Source organism: Schistocerca nitens, chromosome 6, assembly GCF_023898315.1.
Source record: "Schistocerca nitens isolate TAMUIC-IGC-003100 chromosome 6, iqSchNite1.1, whole genome shotgun sequence".
Lineage (NCBI taxonomy): Eukaryota > Metazoa > Arthropoda > Insecta > Orthoptera > Acrididae > Schistocerca > Schistocerca nitens.
Window position 1 is genome coordinate 170,656,725 of NC_064619.1, and position 21,493 is coordinate 170,678,217.

Below are 21,493 nucleotides of genomic sequence, written 5' to 3' on the forward strand. Positions count from 1 at the left end.
TTTTGAGAAACTGCGCAGTAAAGTTTGAGTAAAACCTCATAAATAAGATATTTCAATTGCATTAATTGTGATTTTTTTATTCAGCTAAATCACTGTTCTAAAATATTTCTAAGGTAACGAAATATTTTTAAAATTGTAAATTGTATCCAAAATTTTGTTCCTGAAAATACGTCAGTGGGTAGTTAAAATTGCTTACTTGCAAACTCTGAACACTTAACATGGATTAGCATTGACTTACCGTCCTTTACTTATCAATGAAACATTGCTATGAAACTTCTCAAAAATGCAAATTTGGAAGGTCCGAATTGGTTTAGTTTACGATATTAAAATTTTCATTACCAATTTTTTTTGCAATAATAAAGTATAACAACCTCAAAATTTAATCCATGATTCAGTGCAACGTGAAATTAATTTTAGCAATCAGCACGTAAACAATGTTATGGACAGCCGTCAACATTTCCGACATCACTCTGTAACGTAACTTCACGTAATATACGGTAAGGATTGACCTTGTTACTTGCTTAAACAATTATTTACATTTACTTGATTACCAATAACTTCTGATGCGCATTTGCATTCAGGAACATAATGAGGATATTTATAAGTCTTACTTATACGCATCATCATGGGATATGTACAAATCATCCCTGAGAAGCGTTTTACTGGCACGGGGACAGCAGCGTCATCACTATTGACAGCCATGTTTCTGACATTTACCACTGTTTTCATGTACGCACACAGACTAAGATTTCGTTAGTGACAATTTAAGGATAAGAGATACACCTTCCATTTCACCGTTTACCGTGGAACTATCAACTAATATGAATAAAGCACATCACGTACCATGTTTTACATGCAATAATTGTGTATATAGACAACTGTCGCTTATCATTGTTTACATCTGACGTCTTCAGTTGCAACTGGCACATTCTAAATAAATATTTTCACATGTTAATAATACACTGACGGAAAGAAAACGCCACGCCAAAAAATAATTAATGTACAGTAATAAACCAGTGTGACCGCCAGAATGTCGAATGCAAGCACGCAGACGTGCATACATTATGTTGTACAGGTGCCAGTATCAGTTTGTGAGATAGAGTTGCATGCTTGTTGCGCTTGGTCGGTCAGTACAGGGAGGTTAATGCTGTTTGTGGATGACGCTACAGTCGTCGCCCGATGATGTCCCACAGCTGCTCGACTGGAGACTGATCTGGTGACCGAGAAGGCCGAGGCAACATGTCGGCTTTGTGTAGAGCATGTTGAGCTACAAGCGGTACGTGGGCGAAAGTTACCCTGTTGGGAGGACACCCTCTGCAACTCAGCACGTCGAATCAGCAGGCTGACGTACAAATCTGCAGTCAGGGTGCTTGGGATTAGGACGTTGAGTGCTCCTGCCTTAGTACGAAATCGCACTCCATACCTCATCTGCAGGTGTAGGTGCAGTGCGTCTAGCACGCAAACAGTTTGGTTGTAAGCCCTCAACTGCCCTACTTCTAACCAAAACACCGCCGTCAGTGGCACCGACACAGAACCAGTTATCACCAGCACATATAACAGACCGCTCTGCACTCCAACGCGCTCTAGCTTTGCACCATTGAAATCGCAAATGGCGGTGATTTGGTGCCAGTGGAATGCGCGCTACAGGGCGTCTGGCTCCGAACTGTTCTTAAAGTAACCGATTTGCAGCAGTTCGTTGTGTCACTGTGGTGCCAGCTGCTGCTCATATTGCTGCTGCAGTGCAGCACGAAGCACCAGAGCCAATCGACAAACACGATGGCCTTCCCTCTCGATAGTACCCCATGGCCGTCTGGAGCCCGATCTTCTTGCGACTGTACATTCTCATGACCTTCGCTGCAGCAATCACATACGGGAGCTACATTCCTGCCAAGTCTTTCTGCAGTATCGTAGAAGAAGCATCCAGCGTCTCTTAGCCCTACTACACGACATTGCTCAAACTCAGTGAAGTGTTGATAATGGCGTATTTGTCGCCTATAAGGCATTATTTATTAACATCAACTCACCACGCTCAATCTCAGAGGCACGAGGGTGGTTTGAAAAGTTGTTGGAATCACCACGAGAGATCAGCGTTAGCGCAACGAGTTGTTTACGTGATATTCATTGGACTGTTGCCTGTGAACACGTGGCACGTCAGTGCTTTTGGAAGAGAGCTTTTGCTGTGATGTGGCTCTGTCGTAGTTCCCGCGTAGTGATTTGCGAAGATGGAATTTAGAGATTCGAGCAGTGATTAAGTACTTCGTAAAGAAAGCAAAGGACGTTCATGCCGATTTCAAGAATACACTGGGATACTCTGCTTCTTTCGTATTCAACTGTTTCCAAGTGGACAAATGAATTTAAATTTGGTCGGGAGAGCTTACATGATGATCCGCGCAGTGGTCGTCCAAGATGTGTCACTATTCCAGAAACCATTGCAAAAGTAAACAAAATGGTATTGGAGGATCGCCGATTGAAAGGGCATGAAACTGCTCACACCTGACAGGTGTCATTTGAAAGGGTATATCACATTGTAACTGAAGAATTAGAAATGAAAAAATTATCTGCAAGATGGGTGCCGCGACTCTTGACGCTGGATCAAAAACGCATGAGAATGGACAAATCGGAACAACGTTTGGTCCATTTTAGGATAAACCAACAAGATTTTTTGCGCCGGTTTGTGACCACAGATGAAACTTGGGTGCACTACTATACCCCAGAGACAAAACAAAAGTCAAATCAGTAGAAACATGCTGATTCTCCGCCACCAAAGAAAACAAAGACAATTCCTTCGGTGGGAAAGGCCATGGAATCAGTGTTCTGGGATGCGAAGGGGATTCTGTTTGTATATTATATCCCCACTGGGCAACCAATTACTGGAGAATACTATGCTAACCTCCTGGACAAACTGCAACAAAAGATACGCGAAAAATGGCCAGGTTTAGCAAGGAAGAAAGTCATCTTCCATCAAGGCAATGCGTTCCCGCCCACGTGTGCCGTCGCCATGGCAAAATTACACGAACTAAGGTATGAATTGTTGCCACACCCGCCATATTCACCTGATATGGCTCCGGCAGACTTCCATCTCCTCCCAAAACTGAAAATTTTTTCTTGGTGGACGAAAATTCACTTCAAACGAAGAATTGATAGCCGGAGTTCACAACTATTTTGCAGGCCTGGAGGAAACTCATTTTCGAGGTGGGATCAAATCACTGGAACATCGTTGGGCCAGGTGCATTAATTTATAAGGAGACTTTTTTCAGTAATGTAAGTACTTTTTTCTATTCCGTTCCGAGAACTTTTCAAAGCACCCTCGTAACTAACGCTCACGACCCTTACAGCGTATATTTAAAGCAAGCCTGATTTGCATCCTCTTAGTGGGGCTACTGTCGTCACTGTTATGCGACTGCTGCGAAATTTGAACAGACATCCTGTTTCAGATGTCTAAACACGTCTACAACTTTCGTTTATGGCGCACAGCTTCTTCTTGGCGTTGCGAATTTTTTTTCTGTCAGTATATTTACACAACTGGCCATTAAAACTGCTACACCACGAAGATGACGTGCTACAGACGCGAAATTTAACCGACAGGAAGAAGATGCTGTGATATGCAAATGATTAGCTTTTGAAAGCATTCACACAAGGTTGGCGCCGGTGGCGACACCTACAACGTGCTGACATGAGGAAAGTTTCCAACCGATTTATAATACACAAACAGCAGTTGACCGGCGTTGCTTGGGGAAACTTTGTTGTGATGCCTCGTGTAAGGAGGAGAAATGCATACCATCACGTTTCCGACTTTGATAAAGGTCGGATTGTAGCATATCGCGATTGGGGGTTATCGTATCGCGACATTGCTGCTCGCGTTGGTCGAGCTCCAACTACTGTTAGCAGAATATGGAATCGATGGGTTCAGGAGGGTAATACGGAACGCCGTGCTGGATCCGAACGGCCTTGTGTCACTATGAGTCGAGGTGACAGCCTTCTTAGCCGAATGGCTGTAACGGATCGTACAGCCACGTCTCGATCCCTGAGTCAACAGATGGGAACGTTTACAAGACAACAACCATATGCACGAACTGTTCGACGACGTTTGCAGCAGCATGGACTATCAGCTCGGAGAGCATGGCTGCGGTTACCCTTGACGATGCATCACAGACAGGAGCGCCTGCGATGGTGTACTCAACGATAAACCTGGGTGCACGAATGGAAAAACGTCATTTTTTCGGATGAATCCAGGTTCTGTTTACAGCATCACGATGGTCGCATCCGTGTTTGGCGACATCGCGGTGAACGCACATTGGAAGCGTGTATTCGTCATCGCCATACTGGCGTATCACCCGGCGTGATGGTATGGAGTGCCATTGATTACACGTCTCGGTCACCTCTTTTCCGCACTGACGGCACTTTGAACAGTGGACGTTACATTTCAGATGTCTAATACCCTTGATTCTGTCCCTGCGAAACCCTACATCTCAGCAGGATAATGCACGACCGCATGTTGCAGTTCCTGTACGGGCCTTTCTGGATACAGAAAATGTTCGACTGCTGCCCTGGCCTGCACATTCTCCAGATCTCTCACCAATTGAAAACGTGTGATCAATGGTGGTCGAGCAACTGGCTCGTCACAATACGCCAGTCACTACTCTTGATGAACTGTGGTATCGTGTTGAAGCTGCATGGGCAGCTGTACCTGTACACGCCATCCAAGCTCTGTTTGACTCAATGCCCAGGCGTATCAAGGCCGTTATTACGGCCAGAGGTGGTTGTCCTGGGTACTGATTTCTCAGGATCTATGCACCGAAATTGCGTGAAAATATAATCACAAGTCAGTTCTAGTATAGTATATTTGTGCAATGAATACCCATTTATCATCTGCATTTCTTCTTGGTGTAGCAATTTTAATGGCCAGTAGTGTATATTAAATATCTCGTGGAGGAGGAGGTTGATGGGTGAAACTCGCTTCGTAACATGGTTGTGGGGTGGCTGTGACGTCACCTGCTAGCGGTAACAGAGTAACGTCGGACTGGTGTTGTGACGTGCTGCGTGTTGGCTTGCAGCAGCTGCTGTCGGACAGGCGCGGCCGATGCTGATTCCGCGGCCGGCGCTGAGAATCCTGGAGCGACAGCCGTGCTCCTGCGCCGCCGAGACCTGCGGTTGCTGCGCCAGCATAGACCTCCGCTACATCAACTTCAGCGAGAAAGGTTTGTCGCCCTCTTGGCCCACACTACAGTCCTGAGCTTATGTGAAGCGCCAGGCTTCACACCACATGCAGAGTAAAGATACGAGAACTTTGCAACATTATCAGAACGGTAGATTACTACTCACGATGTAGTGGAAATGCTGAGTCGCAGATAGACCCAACAAAAAGACTGACGGACAGGATGGTCCATTGATAGTGATCGGGCCAAATATCTCACGAAATAAGCATCAAACGAAAAAACTACAAAGAACGAAACCAGATGGCGCTATAGTTGTCCCGCTAGTTGGCGCTGCCATAGGTCAAACGGATATCAACTGCGTTTTTTAAAATAGGAACCACCATTTTATTACATATTCGTGTAGTACGGAAAGAAATATGAATGTTTTAGTTGGACCACTTTTTTCGCTTTGTGATACATGGCGTTGTAATAGTCACAAACGTATTACTATGTGGTATCACGTAACATTCCGCCAGTGCAGACGGTATTTGCTTCGTGATACATTATCCGTGTTAAAATGGACCGTTTACCAACTGTGGAAAAAGTCGATATCGTGTTGATGTATGGCTATTGTGATCAAAATGGCCAATGGGCGTGTGCTATCTATGCTGCTCGGTATCCTGCACATCATCCAAGTGTCCGGACCGTTCGCCGGAGAGTTTCTTTATTTAAGGAAACAGGAAGAGTTCAGCCACATGTGAAACGTCAACCACGACCTGCATCAAATGATCATGCCCAAGCAGGTGTTTTAGCTGCTGTCGCGACTAATCAGCACATCAGTAGCAGACAAATTGCGCGAGATTCGGGAATCTCAAAAATGTCGGAGTTGAGAATGCTACATCAACAACGATTGCACGCGTACCATATTTCTATGCACCAGGAATTGCATGGCGACGACTTTGAACGTCGTGTACAGTTCTGCCACTGGGCACAAGAGAAATTACGGGGCGGTGACAGATTTTTTGCACGCGTTCTATTTAGCGACGAAGCGTCATTCACCAACAGCGGTAACGTAAACTGCCATAATATGCACTATTGGGCAACGGAAAATCCACGATGGCTGCGACAAGTGGAACATCAGCGACCTTGGCGGGTTAATGTATGGTGCGGCATTTTGGGAGGAAGGATAATTGGCCCCCATTTTATCGATGGCAATCTAAATGCTGCAATGTATGCTGATTTCCTACGTAATGTTCTACCGATGTTACTACAAGATGTTTCACTGCATGACAGAATGGCGATGTACTTCCAACGTGATGCATGTCCGGCACATAGCTCGTGTGCGGTTGAAGCTGTATTGAATAGCATGTTTCATGACAGGTGGATTGGTCATCGAAGCACCATACCATGGCCCGCACGTTCACCGGATCTGACGTCCCCGGATTTCTTTCTGTGAGGAAAGTTTAAGGATATTTGCTATCGTGATCCACCGACGTCGCCTGACAGCAAGCGTCAGCGCATTGTCAATGCATGTGCGAGCATTACGGGAGGTTAACTACTCGCTGTTGAGAGGAATGTCGTTACACGTATTGCCAAATGCATTGAGGTTGACGGACATCATTTTGAGCATTTATTGCATTAATGTGGTATTTACAGTTAATCACGCTGTAACAACATGCGTTCTCAGAAATGATAAGTTCACGAAGGAATATGTATCATGTTGGAACAACCGAAGTAAAATTTTCAAACGTACCTACGTTCTGTATTTTAATTTAAAAAACCTACCTGTTACCAAGTGTTCGTTTAAATTGTGAGCCATATGTTTGTGACCATTACAGCGCCATCTATCACAAAGCGAAGAAAGTGGTTCAACTAAAACATTCATATTTCTTTACGTACTACACGAATATGTAATAAAAAAATGGGGGTTCCTATTAAAAAAAAAACGCAGTTGATATCCTTTTGACCTATGGCAGCGGCATCTAGCGGGCCAACCATAGCGTCATCTGGTTTCCCCTTCAAGCTAGACAAGTTTGGTTCTATGTAGTTTTTTCGTTTGACGCTTATTTCGTGAGATGCTTGGCCCGGTCACGATCAATGGACGACCCCCACTATATATATAAGACCACAACCTGGGCTGCGAGGCCTCAGCAACCAGAGACTGTGGGCATGAGATTGTGAGTTGCGTTTGCGCGCGCGCGCGCGCGCGCTTGTGTGTGTGTGTGTGTGTGTGTGTGTGTGTGTGTGTGTTGTCTAACTCCGATGAAGACCTTTTTCACTGAAAGCTCACTTCTTTGACATTATTTTTGTTGGGCCTATCTGCGACACAGTATCTCCGCTATAACGTGAGTAGTAATCTATCTTTTTCATAATATTGTATTATTCCATCCTGGATTTTTCATTACTTCATACAAAAACTATGTCACTCACGCTTAATACACGAAAGAATTCTGATCAACTCATTTCTAGGTCACGTAGTGCATTTTTAGTATATGTATTCTCGGATGCAGAAACTAACGAAACGAATCTTATCTCTGTTTCAGGATGTATGAACTTCACTGTCGCACTGAAAGACCTCTCGGTTAAACTGGACTTGTTAGTAAATGACAAGAGTATATATCGGACTGGACTCTCAGGTAAGGTGTACTTGTTACAAACTTCTATATGTGTGTGTGTCCATACAGGGTCTTCGAAAATTCTCATTACAAACTTGTAGGACGTGTAGAGGCGAGTGAGTACGTAATATTTTGAATAGGAGCACATGTCCGGAAACGTACCATCTCCGTTCTATAACTGCTTCAGATCAGGTGCTTAACTCATCAACTTCTGCTGGACAGTTATTAGGTAACAATTCGAAAGGAAATACAACGAAACATCAGTTTATCACATAAGCACATTTATTTGTAGTAACGCTTAAAAATTACATGTTTACATTATTCCAAGATAAATAAGAACCCAACATAATGTATGTACGGAACAGTACTGATAAATTACAACAGCAGATCAATGCAGCGACTACGAACGTTGTTGCAGACACTCCACCGGTGAAGTATGTTCAAGTACACACTCTCCATCCCACCTGGCGTCTCTTCAATTTCTAGTGCAGCGGCCAGAACTCGTGCCAACAGATCTTCCTCTGTCTCTGCAGGAGTCTCGTAAATTACAGTTTTGATACGACCCCACAAGAAGTAGTCCATAGGAGTACGTCCATCCTTTCTGCCCTAACGCATACCAGGGCAGGCAAGTGTGAGACTTTCGTCTTTCCCTCAGCAGACGTGGACGCGTTACATATCTGAACTGGAACGTCGTAAAACGGGATCGGTGCGTTTCCGTACATGGGTTGCTATTCAAATTATTATGTACTCACTCCCCTCTATAAGTCTAGAAGTTTGTTACGGTAATTTCCGAACACCACAAGATGTCTCTCCTAAGAGTCGTCAGATACATTTTCTCTGACACTTCGTCAGAAATTTGCAGTCTCGTTATTGTAATGTGTAGATGGACTCGGCTCAGACAAATGCTGCTTATCACAAATCTTCAACTGAAGGCCATTGTCAGCAGAAATCGTCTCTTTGTTTCTCGTTACAAACAAAATTATTTTTGAAACGTAATTTTACGTGCTCGGTCGATAGAATGATTCAAAATTTTTCTAGTGCGATACTCGAGGTACGGATGTGTATTAACTAAACTAAACTCTTTCCGAACAGGCTATGAAGGCCCAACGGTACCGACCGGCCGCCGTGTCATCCTCAGACCATAGGCGTCATTGGAAACGGATATGGAAGGGCATGTGGTCAGCACACCGCTCTCCCGGCCGTATGTCAGTTTCCGAGACCGGAGCCGCTACTTCTCAATCAAGTAACTCCTCAGTTTGCCTCTCAAGGGCTGAGTGCACCCCGCTTGCCAACAGCGCTCGGCAGACCGGATGGTCGCCCATCCAAGTGCTAGCCCAGCCCGATAGCGCTTAACTTCGGTGATCTGACGGGAACCGGTGTTGATGTGTATTAACAGGGACAGTAAAACCCAGCAGCGACTGGACAGCAGGGGGGAGGCGGGTACGCCAGTAGCTGCTAGAACACTGGTTATTCTTCCTGTTTTACTGACCGTATTAAGATGTGAGAGCACCCATAGCTTCAGTTCTAGTTCGGAAAGTGTAAATAACGCAAATTCAAGATAATAAAAAGTGCAAAAAGGCAAAACTGCCAAGTTTATATGTGTAACTAAGTTTCTTTCGGCTAACAAAGACGGAAGAAGCAGTGGTCTCGAGAGTATGTAAACAAGAGGCAGAAACACCGTAAGTAAACTGAACACCAACTTCATAAACAAAATGCTGTTTTTAACGTAAAAAAATTTATAAACATATGTATCTAATATACAGAATGTCCATAGAAAATGGTTTGTAAATAACGCGTCTTGTGTAAAATTCTCTTTGATTAACTGCAGTAAACTTAACACTAATAAAGCAATAATACGTGAAAAGTCGTTTTGTTTGTAGCTAAAAACAAAGCGACGCTTTCCGTTGACAGTGAGCGTCTCGTGATAGACGTGATAAGCAGTATTTGTTTGAGCTCATTCCAACTACACAAATTACAAATATCTTCCGAAACACGAGAGACAATTCGCCTAACGACTCTTATGAGAGACACGTGGTATATAAATGTGTGTGGACGTGAGAGAGTGGTTACACATGTAAGAGTAACTCTGGAACGCCCGGAACAATTTCAGATAAACGTAATACACAGTTTGGAAGAATTTATCTTCATTTTATTTGTAAACCTGACCAGATTAGCAAAAACAGACATAATATCTTATGGGATAACAGCAATCAGTGATTTTATAATGTTAGTTAAAATCCGTCTTGATTGCAAATTTTTTTTTATTCATATGACCGGTTTCGGTTCATTCAGAACCATCTTCAGATCTGATATTTCTGTTACAGGAGTAACCCGTCCAAATCCAGCAACTTTCACATGCTACGTGACGTGACGTAGCACGTGAAAGTTGCTGGATTTGGACGGGTTACTCCTGTAACTGAAATATCAGATCTGAAGATGGTTCTGAATGAACAGAAACCGGTCATATGAATAAAAAAAATTTGCAATCAAGACGGATTTTAACTAACATTATGACCAGATTAGGACTATCACGCCCTCTCTTACACCTAGTATAACATTTATTATGACAAGCATGTTATAATTTATATCTAATGTACAACACAACCTTCACAAATAACTATAGTGTAGAAGAAAACCACAGATTACTTTCATTTATGAAAAATACAACAATAAGTCAGGTTACTGGGAGATACAATACGAGTGCGAAAAGTTCGATGAATGGTCTCAGAAAATAAAGCAATCAAGAGTTACAAACAAAATGCCTTTAATGCCCTTCAAAGTAATTACTACTACCAAAAGATCAATTATGACATAGGTTGTAATGCTGTTGCAAACTGTCAGCATACTCGTCTTGTGGAATCGCACGAAGCACCGTGGTTACACTTGGTTGGATATCTGTATAATTACAGGAGATGAGACGTGGTGCTGCCAATATGACCCAGAGGCCAAGTGACTCAGTGACGTGGCGTTCATAGTCTTCCCCACCTCCTTCAGATAAAAAAGGCGAACATCATTGTCTTACGTAAGATTTTGCCAGCCGACTTTTCTGGTAGACGGGTAAGACGATGACCACGATGCCATTGACTGTCATTTGGTTTCCGGATCGTGTTGGTAGCACCAGGCTTCATCTCCTGTAACGATGTGATACCCGACGATTTGTAACCACGGCACTCCGAGAGTTTGCTGAAGGTTTCCAGCAGCTTTACCGCCGATGTCAGAAGTGTGTCGTGGTTAATGTTGATTATTTTGGGGGCTAGTTGTTGTTTGTAACTCTTTTTGCCTTTATTTTTCTGAGAATATTCACTGAACTTTTCAGAAGAATCTTGCAGATTTAAAATTTGAATGCTAACGGCAATTTACTTGAAAGAAGGGTTGGAAGAGAGGGAGAAATAGGAATGCGGTGAAACAGAGGTAATGAAGATAGTGGAAAAGAAAGTGGGTTGAGTGACTGAGAAATGACAGGAGAAGGAAATGTAACTGGGACACGGTGGGTGCATTTGGTTCACTGCTCTACAGAGGAAAATGGCCACATACGTAATTTCTGGGGGAATCGTTACGAGGCTGACAGAAGGAACTGCTGCAGCTTCTTTTTAAAAGCAACAGTGCACTGAACTGAGCGCAGAGTGCAGCGTACCTTTTTGCTGAGACTGGAAGTACCAACAGAGAAAGAGTTTCCGAATGTGCAGTTGGGGTAAGAGACCCTTAGCAAACTTCTGGGTGTGATGGCATGTGTCTGGAGTAACATGTAAAAATAATCTAAAACTAAGTTCATGTATGGATCACTGTCTAAGAAAAAATATTGGGCGGTAAGGGAGGTGAGATACCCCCGGCAGAGGTTTATGGATAGTAGATTGGTAACATCTAAGCGTATCAGTGGATACCTGAAGAAATGTCAAATTTGGAACTATGTTAGTTACTATCTAGAAGAAATATACCGTTGGTTTGAGATACACCTAGCAGCGTTAGGAGAGAAACAGACAAGAAACGACGGTAATCAGCAAGTAGTTAATAAATTTATTCAGAAGTTGGGACACGAGAACCGTCTCAACTAAAACCTACTTATCCACTGAAAGAATCATGCACCTTTTCTTTATCTTACGTCGTTTCTGTCCATCCGAAACTATTGTTTTAATTTTGTATCATGTTTCAAACCTCTCTCACAGCCTGATACGTATTTCTTTGCTGTATTATACAAATTTCGAAAACCTAACACATTCACAGAAGAATATAGATCGTATGCGTATTAAAAGATGTAGCTAAGAGTCACACCCGCAGTGACACAAAGTTTTCCTCCCCAGTCACCATTCACATGACTGTGTTGTGGATCCTGATCTGTATGTTTCGATGGCACTCATTGTAACGAAAATAATGGAGGGAAGGCGGGACGACGGACAGCGTTTGATTAATTAGGCATAAGAATTCATTTTAATCGCGTTAACGTTGCAGATACCACATGTAATGTAAAGAGGACATCGTATCTGCGTACTTGGTGTTTTGTGACCGTAAAATTCTGCGTGGGAGATAGCTAATACGTCATCCAGAGGGTTGCATCGTTGTCCGCCTGGAAGCGCCATTGATGGTTCAAATGGCTCTAAGCACTATGGGACTTAATATCTGAGGGCATCAGTCCCCTAGACTTAGAACTACTTAAACCTAACTAACCTGAGGACATCACACACATCCATGCCAGAGGTAGGATTCGAACCTGCGACCGTAGCAGCAGCGCGATTCTGGACTAAACCGCCTAGAACCGCTAGGCCACAGCGGCCGGCTTAAGCGCCATTGAGTACACTTGGATTATTCTGATGTTTCCGAGTCACTGAAACCACATTTTTCACCAAACAATCATAGACCAAGAAAATTAGCTCCATCGTCAGCCTGACAGTTACAACAAAAGACACAAACCCTATACGAAGCAATGATTATGAAATACACAACAATAGCCGCGCGGAGTGACCGCGCGGTTAGAGGCGCCATGTCACCGATTGCGCGGCCCCTCCCTCTGGAGGTTCGATTTCTCCCTCGAGCATGGGTGTGTGTGTTGTTCATACCATAAATTAATGTAAGTTAGTGTAAGTAGTGTGTAAGCCTAGCGACCGATGACATCAGTAGTATACTGTAGTATACAGAGAAGTTGCAGCATTAGAAAATTGTAGCGAAATGCAGGAAGATCTGCAGCGGATAGGCACTTGGTGCAGGGAGTGGCAACTGACCCTTAACATAGATAAACGTAATGTATTGCGAATACATAGAAAGAAGGATCCTTTATTGTATGATTATATGATAGCGGAACAAACACTGGTAGCAGTTACTTCTGTAAAATATCCGGGAGTATGCGTGCGGAACGATTTGAAGTGGAATGATCACATAAAATTAAGTGTTGGTAAGGCGGGTACCAGGTTGAGATTCATTGGGAGAGTCATTAGAAAATGTAGTCCATCAACAAAAGAGGTGGCTTACAAAACACTCGTTCGACCTATACTTGAGTATTGCTCATCAGTTTGGGATCCGTACCAGATCGGGTTGACGGAGGAGATAGAGAAGATCCAAAGAAGAGCGGCGCGTTTCGTCACAGGGTTATTTGGTAACCGTGATAGCGTTACGGAGATGTTTAGCAAACTCAAGTGGCAGACTCTGCAAGAGAGGCGCTCTGCATCGCGGTGTAGCTTGCTCGCCAGGTTTCGAGAGGGTGCTTTTCTGGATGAGGTATCGAATATATTGCTTCCCCCTACTTATACCTCCCGTGGAGATCACGAATGTAAAATTAGAGAGATTCGAGCGCGCACGGAGGCTTTCAGACTGTCGTTCTTCCCGCGAACTATACGCGACTGGAACAGAAAAGGGAGGCAATGACAGTGGCACGTAAAGAGCCCTCCGCCACACACCGTTGGATGGCTTGCGGAGTATAAATGTAGATGTAGATGTAGATGTAGTTTGATCCCTTAGGAATTCACACCCATTTGAACACTACAATATACACAAATCATGAAAAACATTGAACTAAAATATTAGTGCGCACAAAAATGATTAAATTTTGAGACTATATTTAATAAACCAAAAGTCACAAAACTGCAGTTTTTCAATTTTTGTCACCGTACATGGCACGCGGAAAGTTCTACGACACTCAGCCGAAATGTGATAGAAACATACAACATTTCGACAACAGACGGTCATCATTTTCAGGCACGTCAGTGCTCGAACGGTATCTTGAGTCAAAATGTACTGACTTCAGTTGACGCAAAAGGTTTTCTAATTTGTCTTTTTCACAGGGCCAAATAATTATCGGATACACCTTGTACAAAATACTCAGAATTATTCAGACTCCACCAACTGTTTCAATAGAAAACAAGTTGAAGCTTTACCGTCTGATCGTTACTCACCACTTGTTAAACTGTTTTGATGAATGCATGAGAGAAGTTGCCGGCTACTGAACAGTCACGTTACCGGGATATAAGTTCTAGTGACATGACTTCAAGAACATAAAATTTCGAAGTGGTTGTCAGATTCATATATTTCTAGTAGTGTTAGTGCATTTAATTTTACTCATCTCAACTTGGCGCCGACACCAAACGATCTGGTTCTTTCTTGCCACTAACAGAAAGCACTAATTGTATATGACTGAGCTTCGATCTTCATTAGTCACGGCATATGCAAAAGACAATAGCATCTAGAGTATGCTGATATAATAACTTCATACTTAGCAATTATATACAACAGATCGCTCGTCGAAAGATCCGTGACTGAAGACTGGAAAGCTGCACAAATCACACCAATACTCCAGAAAGGAGTAATACGCTAAATTATAGACCCATATCGCTAACGTCGATTTTGCAGTACGATTTTGGAACATGTGCTGTGTTCGAACATTATAAGTTATCTCGAAGAAAACGATTTATTGACAAACAGCTTACACGGATTCAGAAAATATCGTCGTTGTGAAACACAACTAGCTCTTTACTCTCACGAAGTAATGAGTCCTATCGACAGGAGACATAAAACTGATTCCATATTTTTAAATTTCCAGAAGGCTTTCTGACACTGTTCCTCGGGAGCGGCTTCTAATCAAATTACGTGCATATGGAGTATCGTCTCAATTGTGTGAGTGTATATGCGATTTCCTGTCAGAAAGGTCACAGTTCGTAGTAATTGACGGAAAGTAATCAAGTAAAACAGAAGTAATAATCGGTTCAAATGGCTATAAGCCCTATGGGACTTAACATCTGAGGTCATCAGCCCCCTAGACTTAGAATTACTTAAACCTAACTAACCTAAGAACACCACACACATCCACGCCCGAGGCAGGATTCGAACCAGCAGCGCGGTTCCCGACTGAGACGCCTAGAACCGCTCGGCCACAACTGCCGGCACAGAAGTAATATCTGGCGTTCCAAAAGAAAGTGTTATAGACCCTCTACTGTTCCTGGTCTGCATAAATGATTTAGGAGTTTAAGCAGCTCTCTTAGATTGTCTGCAGATGATGCTGTCATTTACCATCATGAAAAGTGACCAGATAATTAGGCAAGATATCTGTATGGAGCAAAAAATGTCAGTTTACTGTAAAGTGTAAATAATGAGAAGTGTGAAGTCATCGACATGAGTACTAAAAAGGAATCCGCTAAATTTTGGTTACGCAGTAAATCACACAGGTGTAAAGGCTGTTAACTCAGTTAAATGCTTAGGGATTAGAATTACAAGTAACTTACGTTGGAGCGATCACATAGCTGATGTTGTGTGTAAAGCAAACCAAAGACTCCGATTTTTTCACAGAACAGTTAGGAAATGTAAGAAGCCTAGTAAAGAGACTGATTAAATTACTCTTGTCCGCCCTCTTCTGAGAGTACTGCTGTGCAGTGTGGGAACCGCATTAGACAAGATTCACGGAGGACATCGAAAAAGTACAAAAAAGGGCTGCACGTTTTGTACCATGGCGAAATAGGAAAGAGAGTGCCACGGACATGATACACGAATTGGGGTGGCAGTCATTAAAACAAAGGCATTTTTCACTGCGTCAGATTTTCTTACGAAATTTCAGTCACGAAATTTCTCCTCAGAGTGTGAAAACTTTCTGCTGGTCCTTACCAACATAGGGAGAGAATAAAATAAGACAAATCGCATGGAAAGTTAAGCGTTGATTTTTCCCGAGCGCTGTTCGGGAGTGGAACGATGGAGAAGTAACTTTATTGGAACCATTTTTGGAAGGTGACTATCAACAGTCGTATGAAATGCATATTTGACCATCAGTTGTTATCATTTTAATCGCAAATATCGACCGGTTTCAGTCACAGACCATTTCGTGGATTAGCGTTAAAACAGTTTCAGCGACAACACCACATCTGTCATTACTTAAATAATGGCCATGTCTCATGTGCAGAACTCGAGTACAGAACACATGACACGCTAATAGTAGGCGTAGACAGAGCGGTACTGAAGAGAAGATCTTCTCTTCAGTACTGCTTCTAAAAGTATTGTGTTGTATACTGAAATTTGTGACATGCTCTACACATGAGATGAGGCCATTATTTAAGTAATGACAGATGTGGTGTTGTGGCTGAAACTGTTTTAGCCATAATCCGTGAAATGGTCTGTGACTGAAACTGGTCGATATTTGGTTTTGTATGTCCGTGCTTTTAGCAGGACGTCTCTGGGACGACGGCCGTTTACTATCGTGACAAAAAATAAAAACACCTACAGCCGTCATGATTTTATTTTATTTTGTCGCTACCAGTTTCGGCGCTTCATTGCGTCATATTCAGGCTGTTTTGATGCGGGGTTGATACGATCCCCATGAATAACCCATCAGTTGCCAACACAACTGGATTCACAGATAATGTGTCAGCACTCCAACTGTCAACTCAGTGAACTGTCAACTCAGTTGACAGTTGAGATAAGATCGCAGATAATGTGTCAGCACTCCAACTATCAAGTTGCCAGCATTACTGGAATCGCAAAATGGCTCTGAGCACTATGGGACTCAACTGCTGAGGTCATTAGTCCCCTAGAACTTAGAACTAGTTAAACCTAACTAACCTAAGGACATCACAAACATCCATGCCCGAGGCAGGATTCGAACCTGCGACCGTAGCGGTCTTGCGGTTACTGGAATCGCAGATAATGTGTCAGCACTCCAACTATCAACTCAGTGAACTGTCAACTCAGTTGACAGTTGAGATAAGATCGCAGATAATGTGTCAGCACTCCAACTATCAAGTTGCCAGCATTACTGGAATCGCAGATAATGTGTCAGCACTCAAACTATCAACTCAGTGAACTGTCAACTCAGTTGACAGCTGAGATAAGATCGCAGATAATGTGTCAGCACTCCAACTATCAAGTTGCCAGCATTACTGGAATCGCAGATAATGTGTCAGCACTCAAACTATCAACTCAGTGAACTGTCAACTCAGTTGACAGCTGAGATAAGATCGCAGATAATGTGTCAGCACTCCAACTATCAAGTTGCCAGCATTACTGGAATCGCAGATAATGTGTCAGCACTCAAACTATCAACTCAGTGAACTGTCAACTCAGTTGACAGCTGAGATAAGATCGCAGATAATGTGTCAGCACTCCAACTATCAAGTTGCCAGCATTACTGGAATCGCAGATAATGTGTCAGCACTCAAACTATCAACTCAGTGAACTGTCAACTCAGTTGACAGTTGAGATAAGATCGCAGATAATGTGTCAGCACTCCAACTATCAACTCAGTGAACTGTCAACTCAGTTGACAATTGAGGGTTGGAGTGCTGACACATTATCTGCGAATCCAGTAATGCTGGCAACTGATGGGTTATTCATGGGGATCGTATCAACCTGTACCGCATCAAAACAGCCTGAATATGATGCAATGAAGCGTCGAAACTGGTAGCGACAAAATAAAATAAAAAGGACAGATGTAGGTGTTTTTATTTTTTGTCAAGGGTCGATATTTGGGATTCAGATAAAAGCAGCTGATGGTCAGACACGCATTTTATGCGTGATGATCATTCGATGACCCTTCCGCCGGGGCACTCAATTGTGAATTGCAGAACAATGACGTAGATGTTGACCTCAGACCTCCCTCTCTCAAGGGCAGACACGCCCCCCCCCCCCCCCCCCCCAGTTCGACCACACTGCACACTATTCTTTCAAGGGAACCTCCCTATCGCACCCCCCTCAGATTTAGTTATAAGTTGGCACATTGGATAGGCCTGGAAAAACTGAACACAGATCAATCGAGAAAACAGGAAGAAGTTGTGTGGAACTGTGAAAAAAATAAGCAAAATATGCAAACTGAGTAGTCCATGCGGAAGATAGGCAAGATCAAGGGTTGTATGAGCTCAGGAGCACCGTGCTCCCGTGGTTAGCGTGAGCAGCTGCCGAACGAGAGGTCCTTGATTCAATCCTTCCCTCGAGTGAAAAGTTTGGTCTTTTTTATTTTCAGACAATTGTCACATCCACAAGAAAACCTAAATCGGGCAAGGTAGAAGAATCTTTTTACCCATTCGCCAAGTGTACAAGTTAGGTGGGTCGACAACATATTCCTGTCATGTGACGCACCTGCCGTCACCAGTGTCGTATAGAATATATCAGACGTGTTTTCCTGCGGAGGAATCGGATGACCTATGACCTTGTGATCAAATGTTTTCGGTTCCCATTGGAGAGGCACGTCCTTTCGTCTACTAATCGCACGGTTTTGCGGTGCGGTCGCAAAACATAGACACTAAACTTATTACAGTGAACAGAGACGTCAATGAACGAACGGACAGATCATAACTTTGCGAAAATAAAGAAAGTAAACTTTTCACATGAGGGAAGACTTGAACCAAGGACCTCTCGTTCAGCAGCTGCTCACGCTAACCACGGGACCACGGCGCTCCTGGGCTTACACTATCCTTGATGTTGCCTATCTTGCACATGGACTACTCAGTTTGTATATTTTGCTAATTTTTTTCATAGTTCCACATAACTTCTTCCTGTTTTCTCGATTGATCTGTGTTCAGTTTTTCAAGGCCTATCCACTGTGTCAACTTATAACTAAATCTGACGGGGGTGCGATGGGGAGGTTCCATTGTTAGTAACACTAGACTGCTCGGAGGAGAGCTGCTAGCGCGGCAGAAACGCAGCACTGCAAGCGGCGCGTGTGTGTGCCGCAGCGCGCAACCCCCCGCCGCTGTGCGTGCCGCTGCCGATGCTGCCGGCGGTGGCGCTGTGCGTGCGCGTCTACGACATCCACTGGGAGGACGGGGCGCTGCACGTGTGCGCCAACCTGGAGGCGACCGTCTTCTCGACGCCGGCGCTCGTCATCCCCTTCGACTGCATCCGGCTGGGTCCGGGGGGCGTCGACCTGGTGCGGCCCAGCGCCTCCACGTCGCAGTTCGGCCTCTTCCCGCACGCCCCCAGGGACCCTTCGCAGCGGATCGCCGCCTCTCCAGTGCCCACCAGGAGGCGGCCGTGAACCGCCCCCGTCACACCAACACCGACTCAAAGGGAAGGCCTCGGCGCTTGTTCGTGACGTCACGTCAGCTAGGCACGGCGAACGCCATGTCTGTTGCAGGCGTACTCATAATGGTGGTGTCTCCCTCCTGACACAGGAAAATGTGAAACTATTGGCGGTAGTTGACCAACACACATTGTTCTGAGAGATTTCTGCAATCAATTAATTGTGCAATTCATTACACTTCTTAACAAATAATGTACTCCTGAGTTTAAATTTCCACCTGTTTTAAGGACTGACATACAAAAACAACTTCATGGTCCAGCAGCAACAGAATTCGTGCTTCTTTACCTTATTTGTAAATCTGAGCAAGTTACCTTTGTACTGGGTTGCTTTTACAAGTAACTGTGAACATATTTGTGCTCTTCTTTAGGTATCTTGGTTGACTATGGGGTGAGGAGCACTGAATGTTAATGAAATATCTGGCGATTGTACACGTTGGGGGAGGGGGTGGGGGACAGAAGAAGAGGCAAAAGAGAGATACTTGTTTTATCAAATAAAATTTTTTTATCTTATAAAGTTTCTCCTTTCAGTTGCGAGTGGGGAATATTTATCTTTTCTAATGTGTATGTTTAAAAAAGTTTAAGCTCAGCAGTATTTTCGATGAATGAAGCTATTTTGTTTCCTGTTTAGAATTCCTTTCGTTGAAAACGACTGTAATCTAATGACTGGCAACAGTTGGACATTTACACATGTAAATTCATTCACATTTCCAGTGACGATGTCAAACGAAAATAAATAAAAGAAACGAGTTCATTGTAAGGGGGTTGGGGTAAGTTTCGATAACAAAATGGATCAAGTAAATATAGTTACTTGAATGTAAAATTTCCGAAGCTTGCAATGGGGCAGAGCGTCTTCTCATGTTGATTTACGTTTGTTTCGACAGGATTCAGTAATACAGAACTATGATCTTCATTTGTAGCTTTACGATAGTAAGAAAATCTTTCATCTAAATAACTGCAGAATCCAAAACAATACCAAACATTTTGTCCAGAAATAAGAGATTTATAGTGATAAGCACGCCCAGGCGTTTCTGCCTGCAACAGACCTGGTGTTCGCCGTGCCTAGCTGACGTGACGTCACCAACAAGCGCCGAGGCCTTCCTTTGAGTCGGTGTTGGTCACACGCAAGACGCACTGTCTGCGGAACGACCTGCGCGCACCTACAGCTAGGAATCAGCGCCAAGTGGACAGCTACAGTAGTTTAAATATTTAGTGTTGGACTAATACATGTAATCAGAATTTGGAACCACCGTTATATGTTTAAGTGAAAATAAAATCAAGAAAAGCATTACTACAAGTGACCAGAAATTTATGGCTCAGCCACGTAACAATGGAGCAGGCCGCCACCAGTACCGTAGGTGTCAGTTACTTCCCACACAGACCCCACAGTCTTTTCCATATAACATCCAGCCTAATACTTTTCACATCCCAATACCTACCCATAGCTACGAGTAATACCCACAGCTATCAGTAATAAGGAGAATGTACATCATCACACCACCACCTGTCACAAATATCACTATGTACACTGACGGACAACTACACTGCAACACCGAGAAATAATTCATGTAGAGTAATGAAATATTGGGAATACATTTGTCTAGGTAACATAGTTAAGTAGTTAACACTATAAGATCACAGGCTAACGTAAGCGCGGGATAAGCCATTGAAAATGTGGAAGGCTGCTATATTAATAACCGGTGCAACCGCCAGACTGTTGAATGCAAGCGTGCAAACGTGCCTGCACTGTGTTCTGCAGGTGCCGGGTGTCTGTTTGTCGAATGGAGTATGTAACCTCCCAAGAGTAAAAAAAAATATTTATAACATCCACATTCTGTGGAACCTGCCAATAAAATCTGACCAACCTCCCAATAAAAAATGTGACTCATTTATAACCTTTCAATAATTAACTGATTGCGAATCTAAAGTGGTAAATTTGGACGTCAGCAGTGCTGCGTCATGGCCCTGAAAGATCATTCTGAATAAATTGAAAATTCTTACCTCAATGAAGTCGCCGGATAACGCGTATATATCTGCTCCTATAAGAAATTTTTCTGGCAGAGCCCAGTGCATTGCTGATCGCTAGATTTGTCATGTATAAAAAGAAGCAACTGATTTTTATTTACGATAATCTGGATGACCATGGATTGCAGAAATTTGTAAATTCTTTAAATACAGATGAATGATAGTCAAAAAGTTAATTTTATAAAAAAGGTTATTATTAAAAGATTTTTTTAAAACGTTTACATGGGACTTGATATAACA

The 21,493-nt window shown here is 43.3% G+C and overlaps 1 protein-coding gene across 1 annotated transcript in view; it reads left to right on the forward strand.

Annotated features, from left to right (window-relative positions):
- Nucleotides 1–19,647, forward strand: part of LOC126263106 (uncharacterized) — a 40,848-nt gene extending 21,201 nt beyond the window's left edge. Inside the window, exons 3-5 of the mRNA XM_049960111.1 lie at nucleotides 5,055–5,198; nucleotides 7,679–7,771; nucleotides 18,886–19,647. Coding sequence (XP_049816068.1) covers nucleotides 5,055–5,198; nucleotides 7,679–7,771; nucleotides 18,886–19,187 — 539 coding nt within the window. The 3' untranslated portion in view covers nucleotides 19,188–19,647. The remainder of the gene's footprint in view (nucleotides 1–5,054; nucleotides 5,199–7,678; nucleotides 7,772–18,885) is intronic.
- The last annotated feature ends 1,846 nt before the right edge of the window (nucleotides 19,648–21,493 follow it).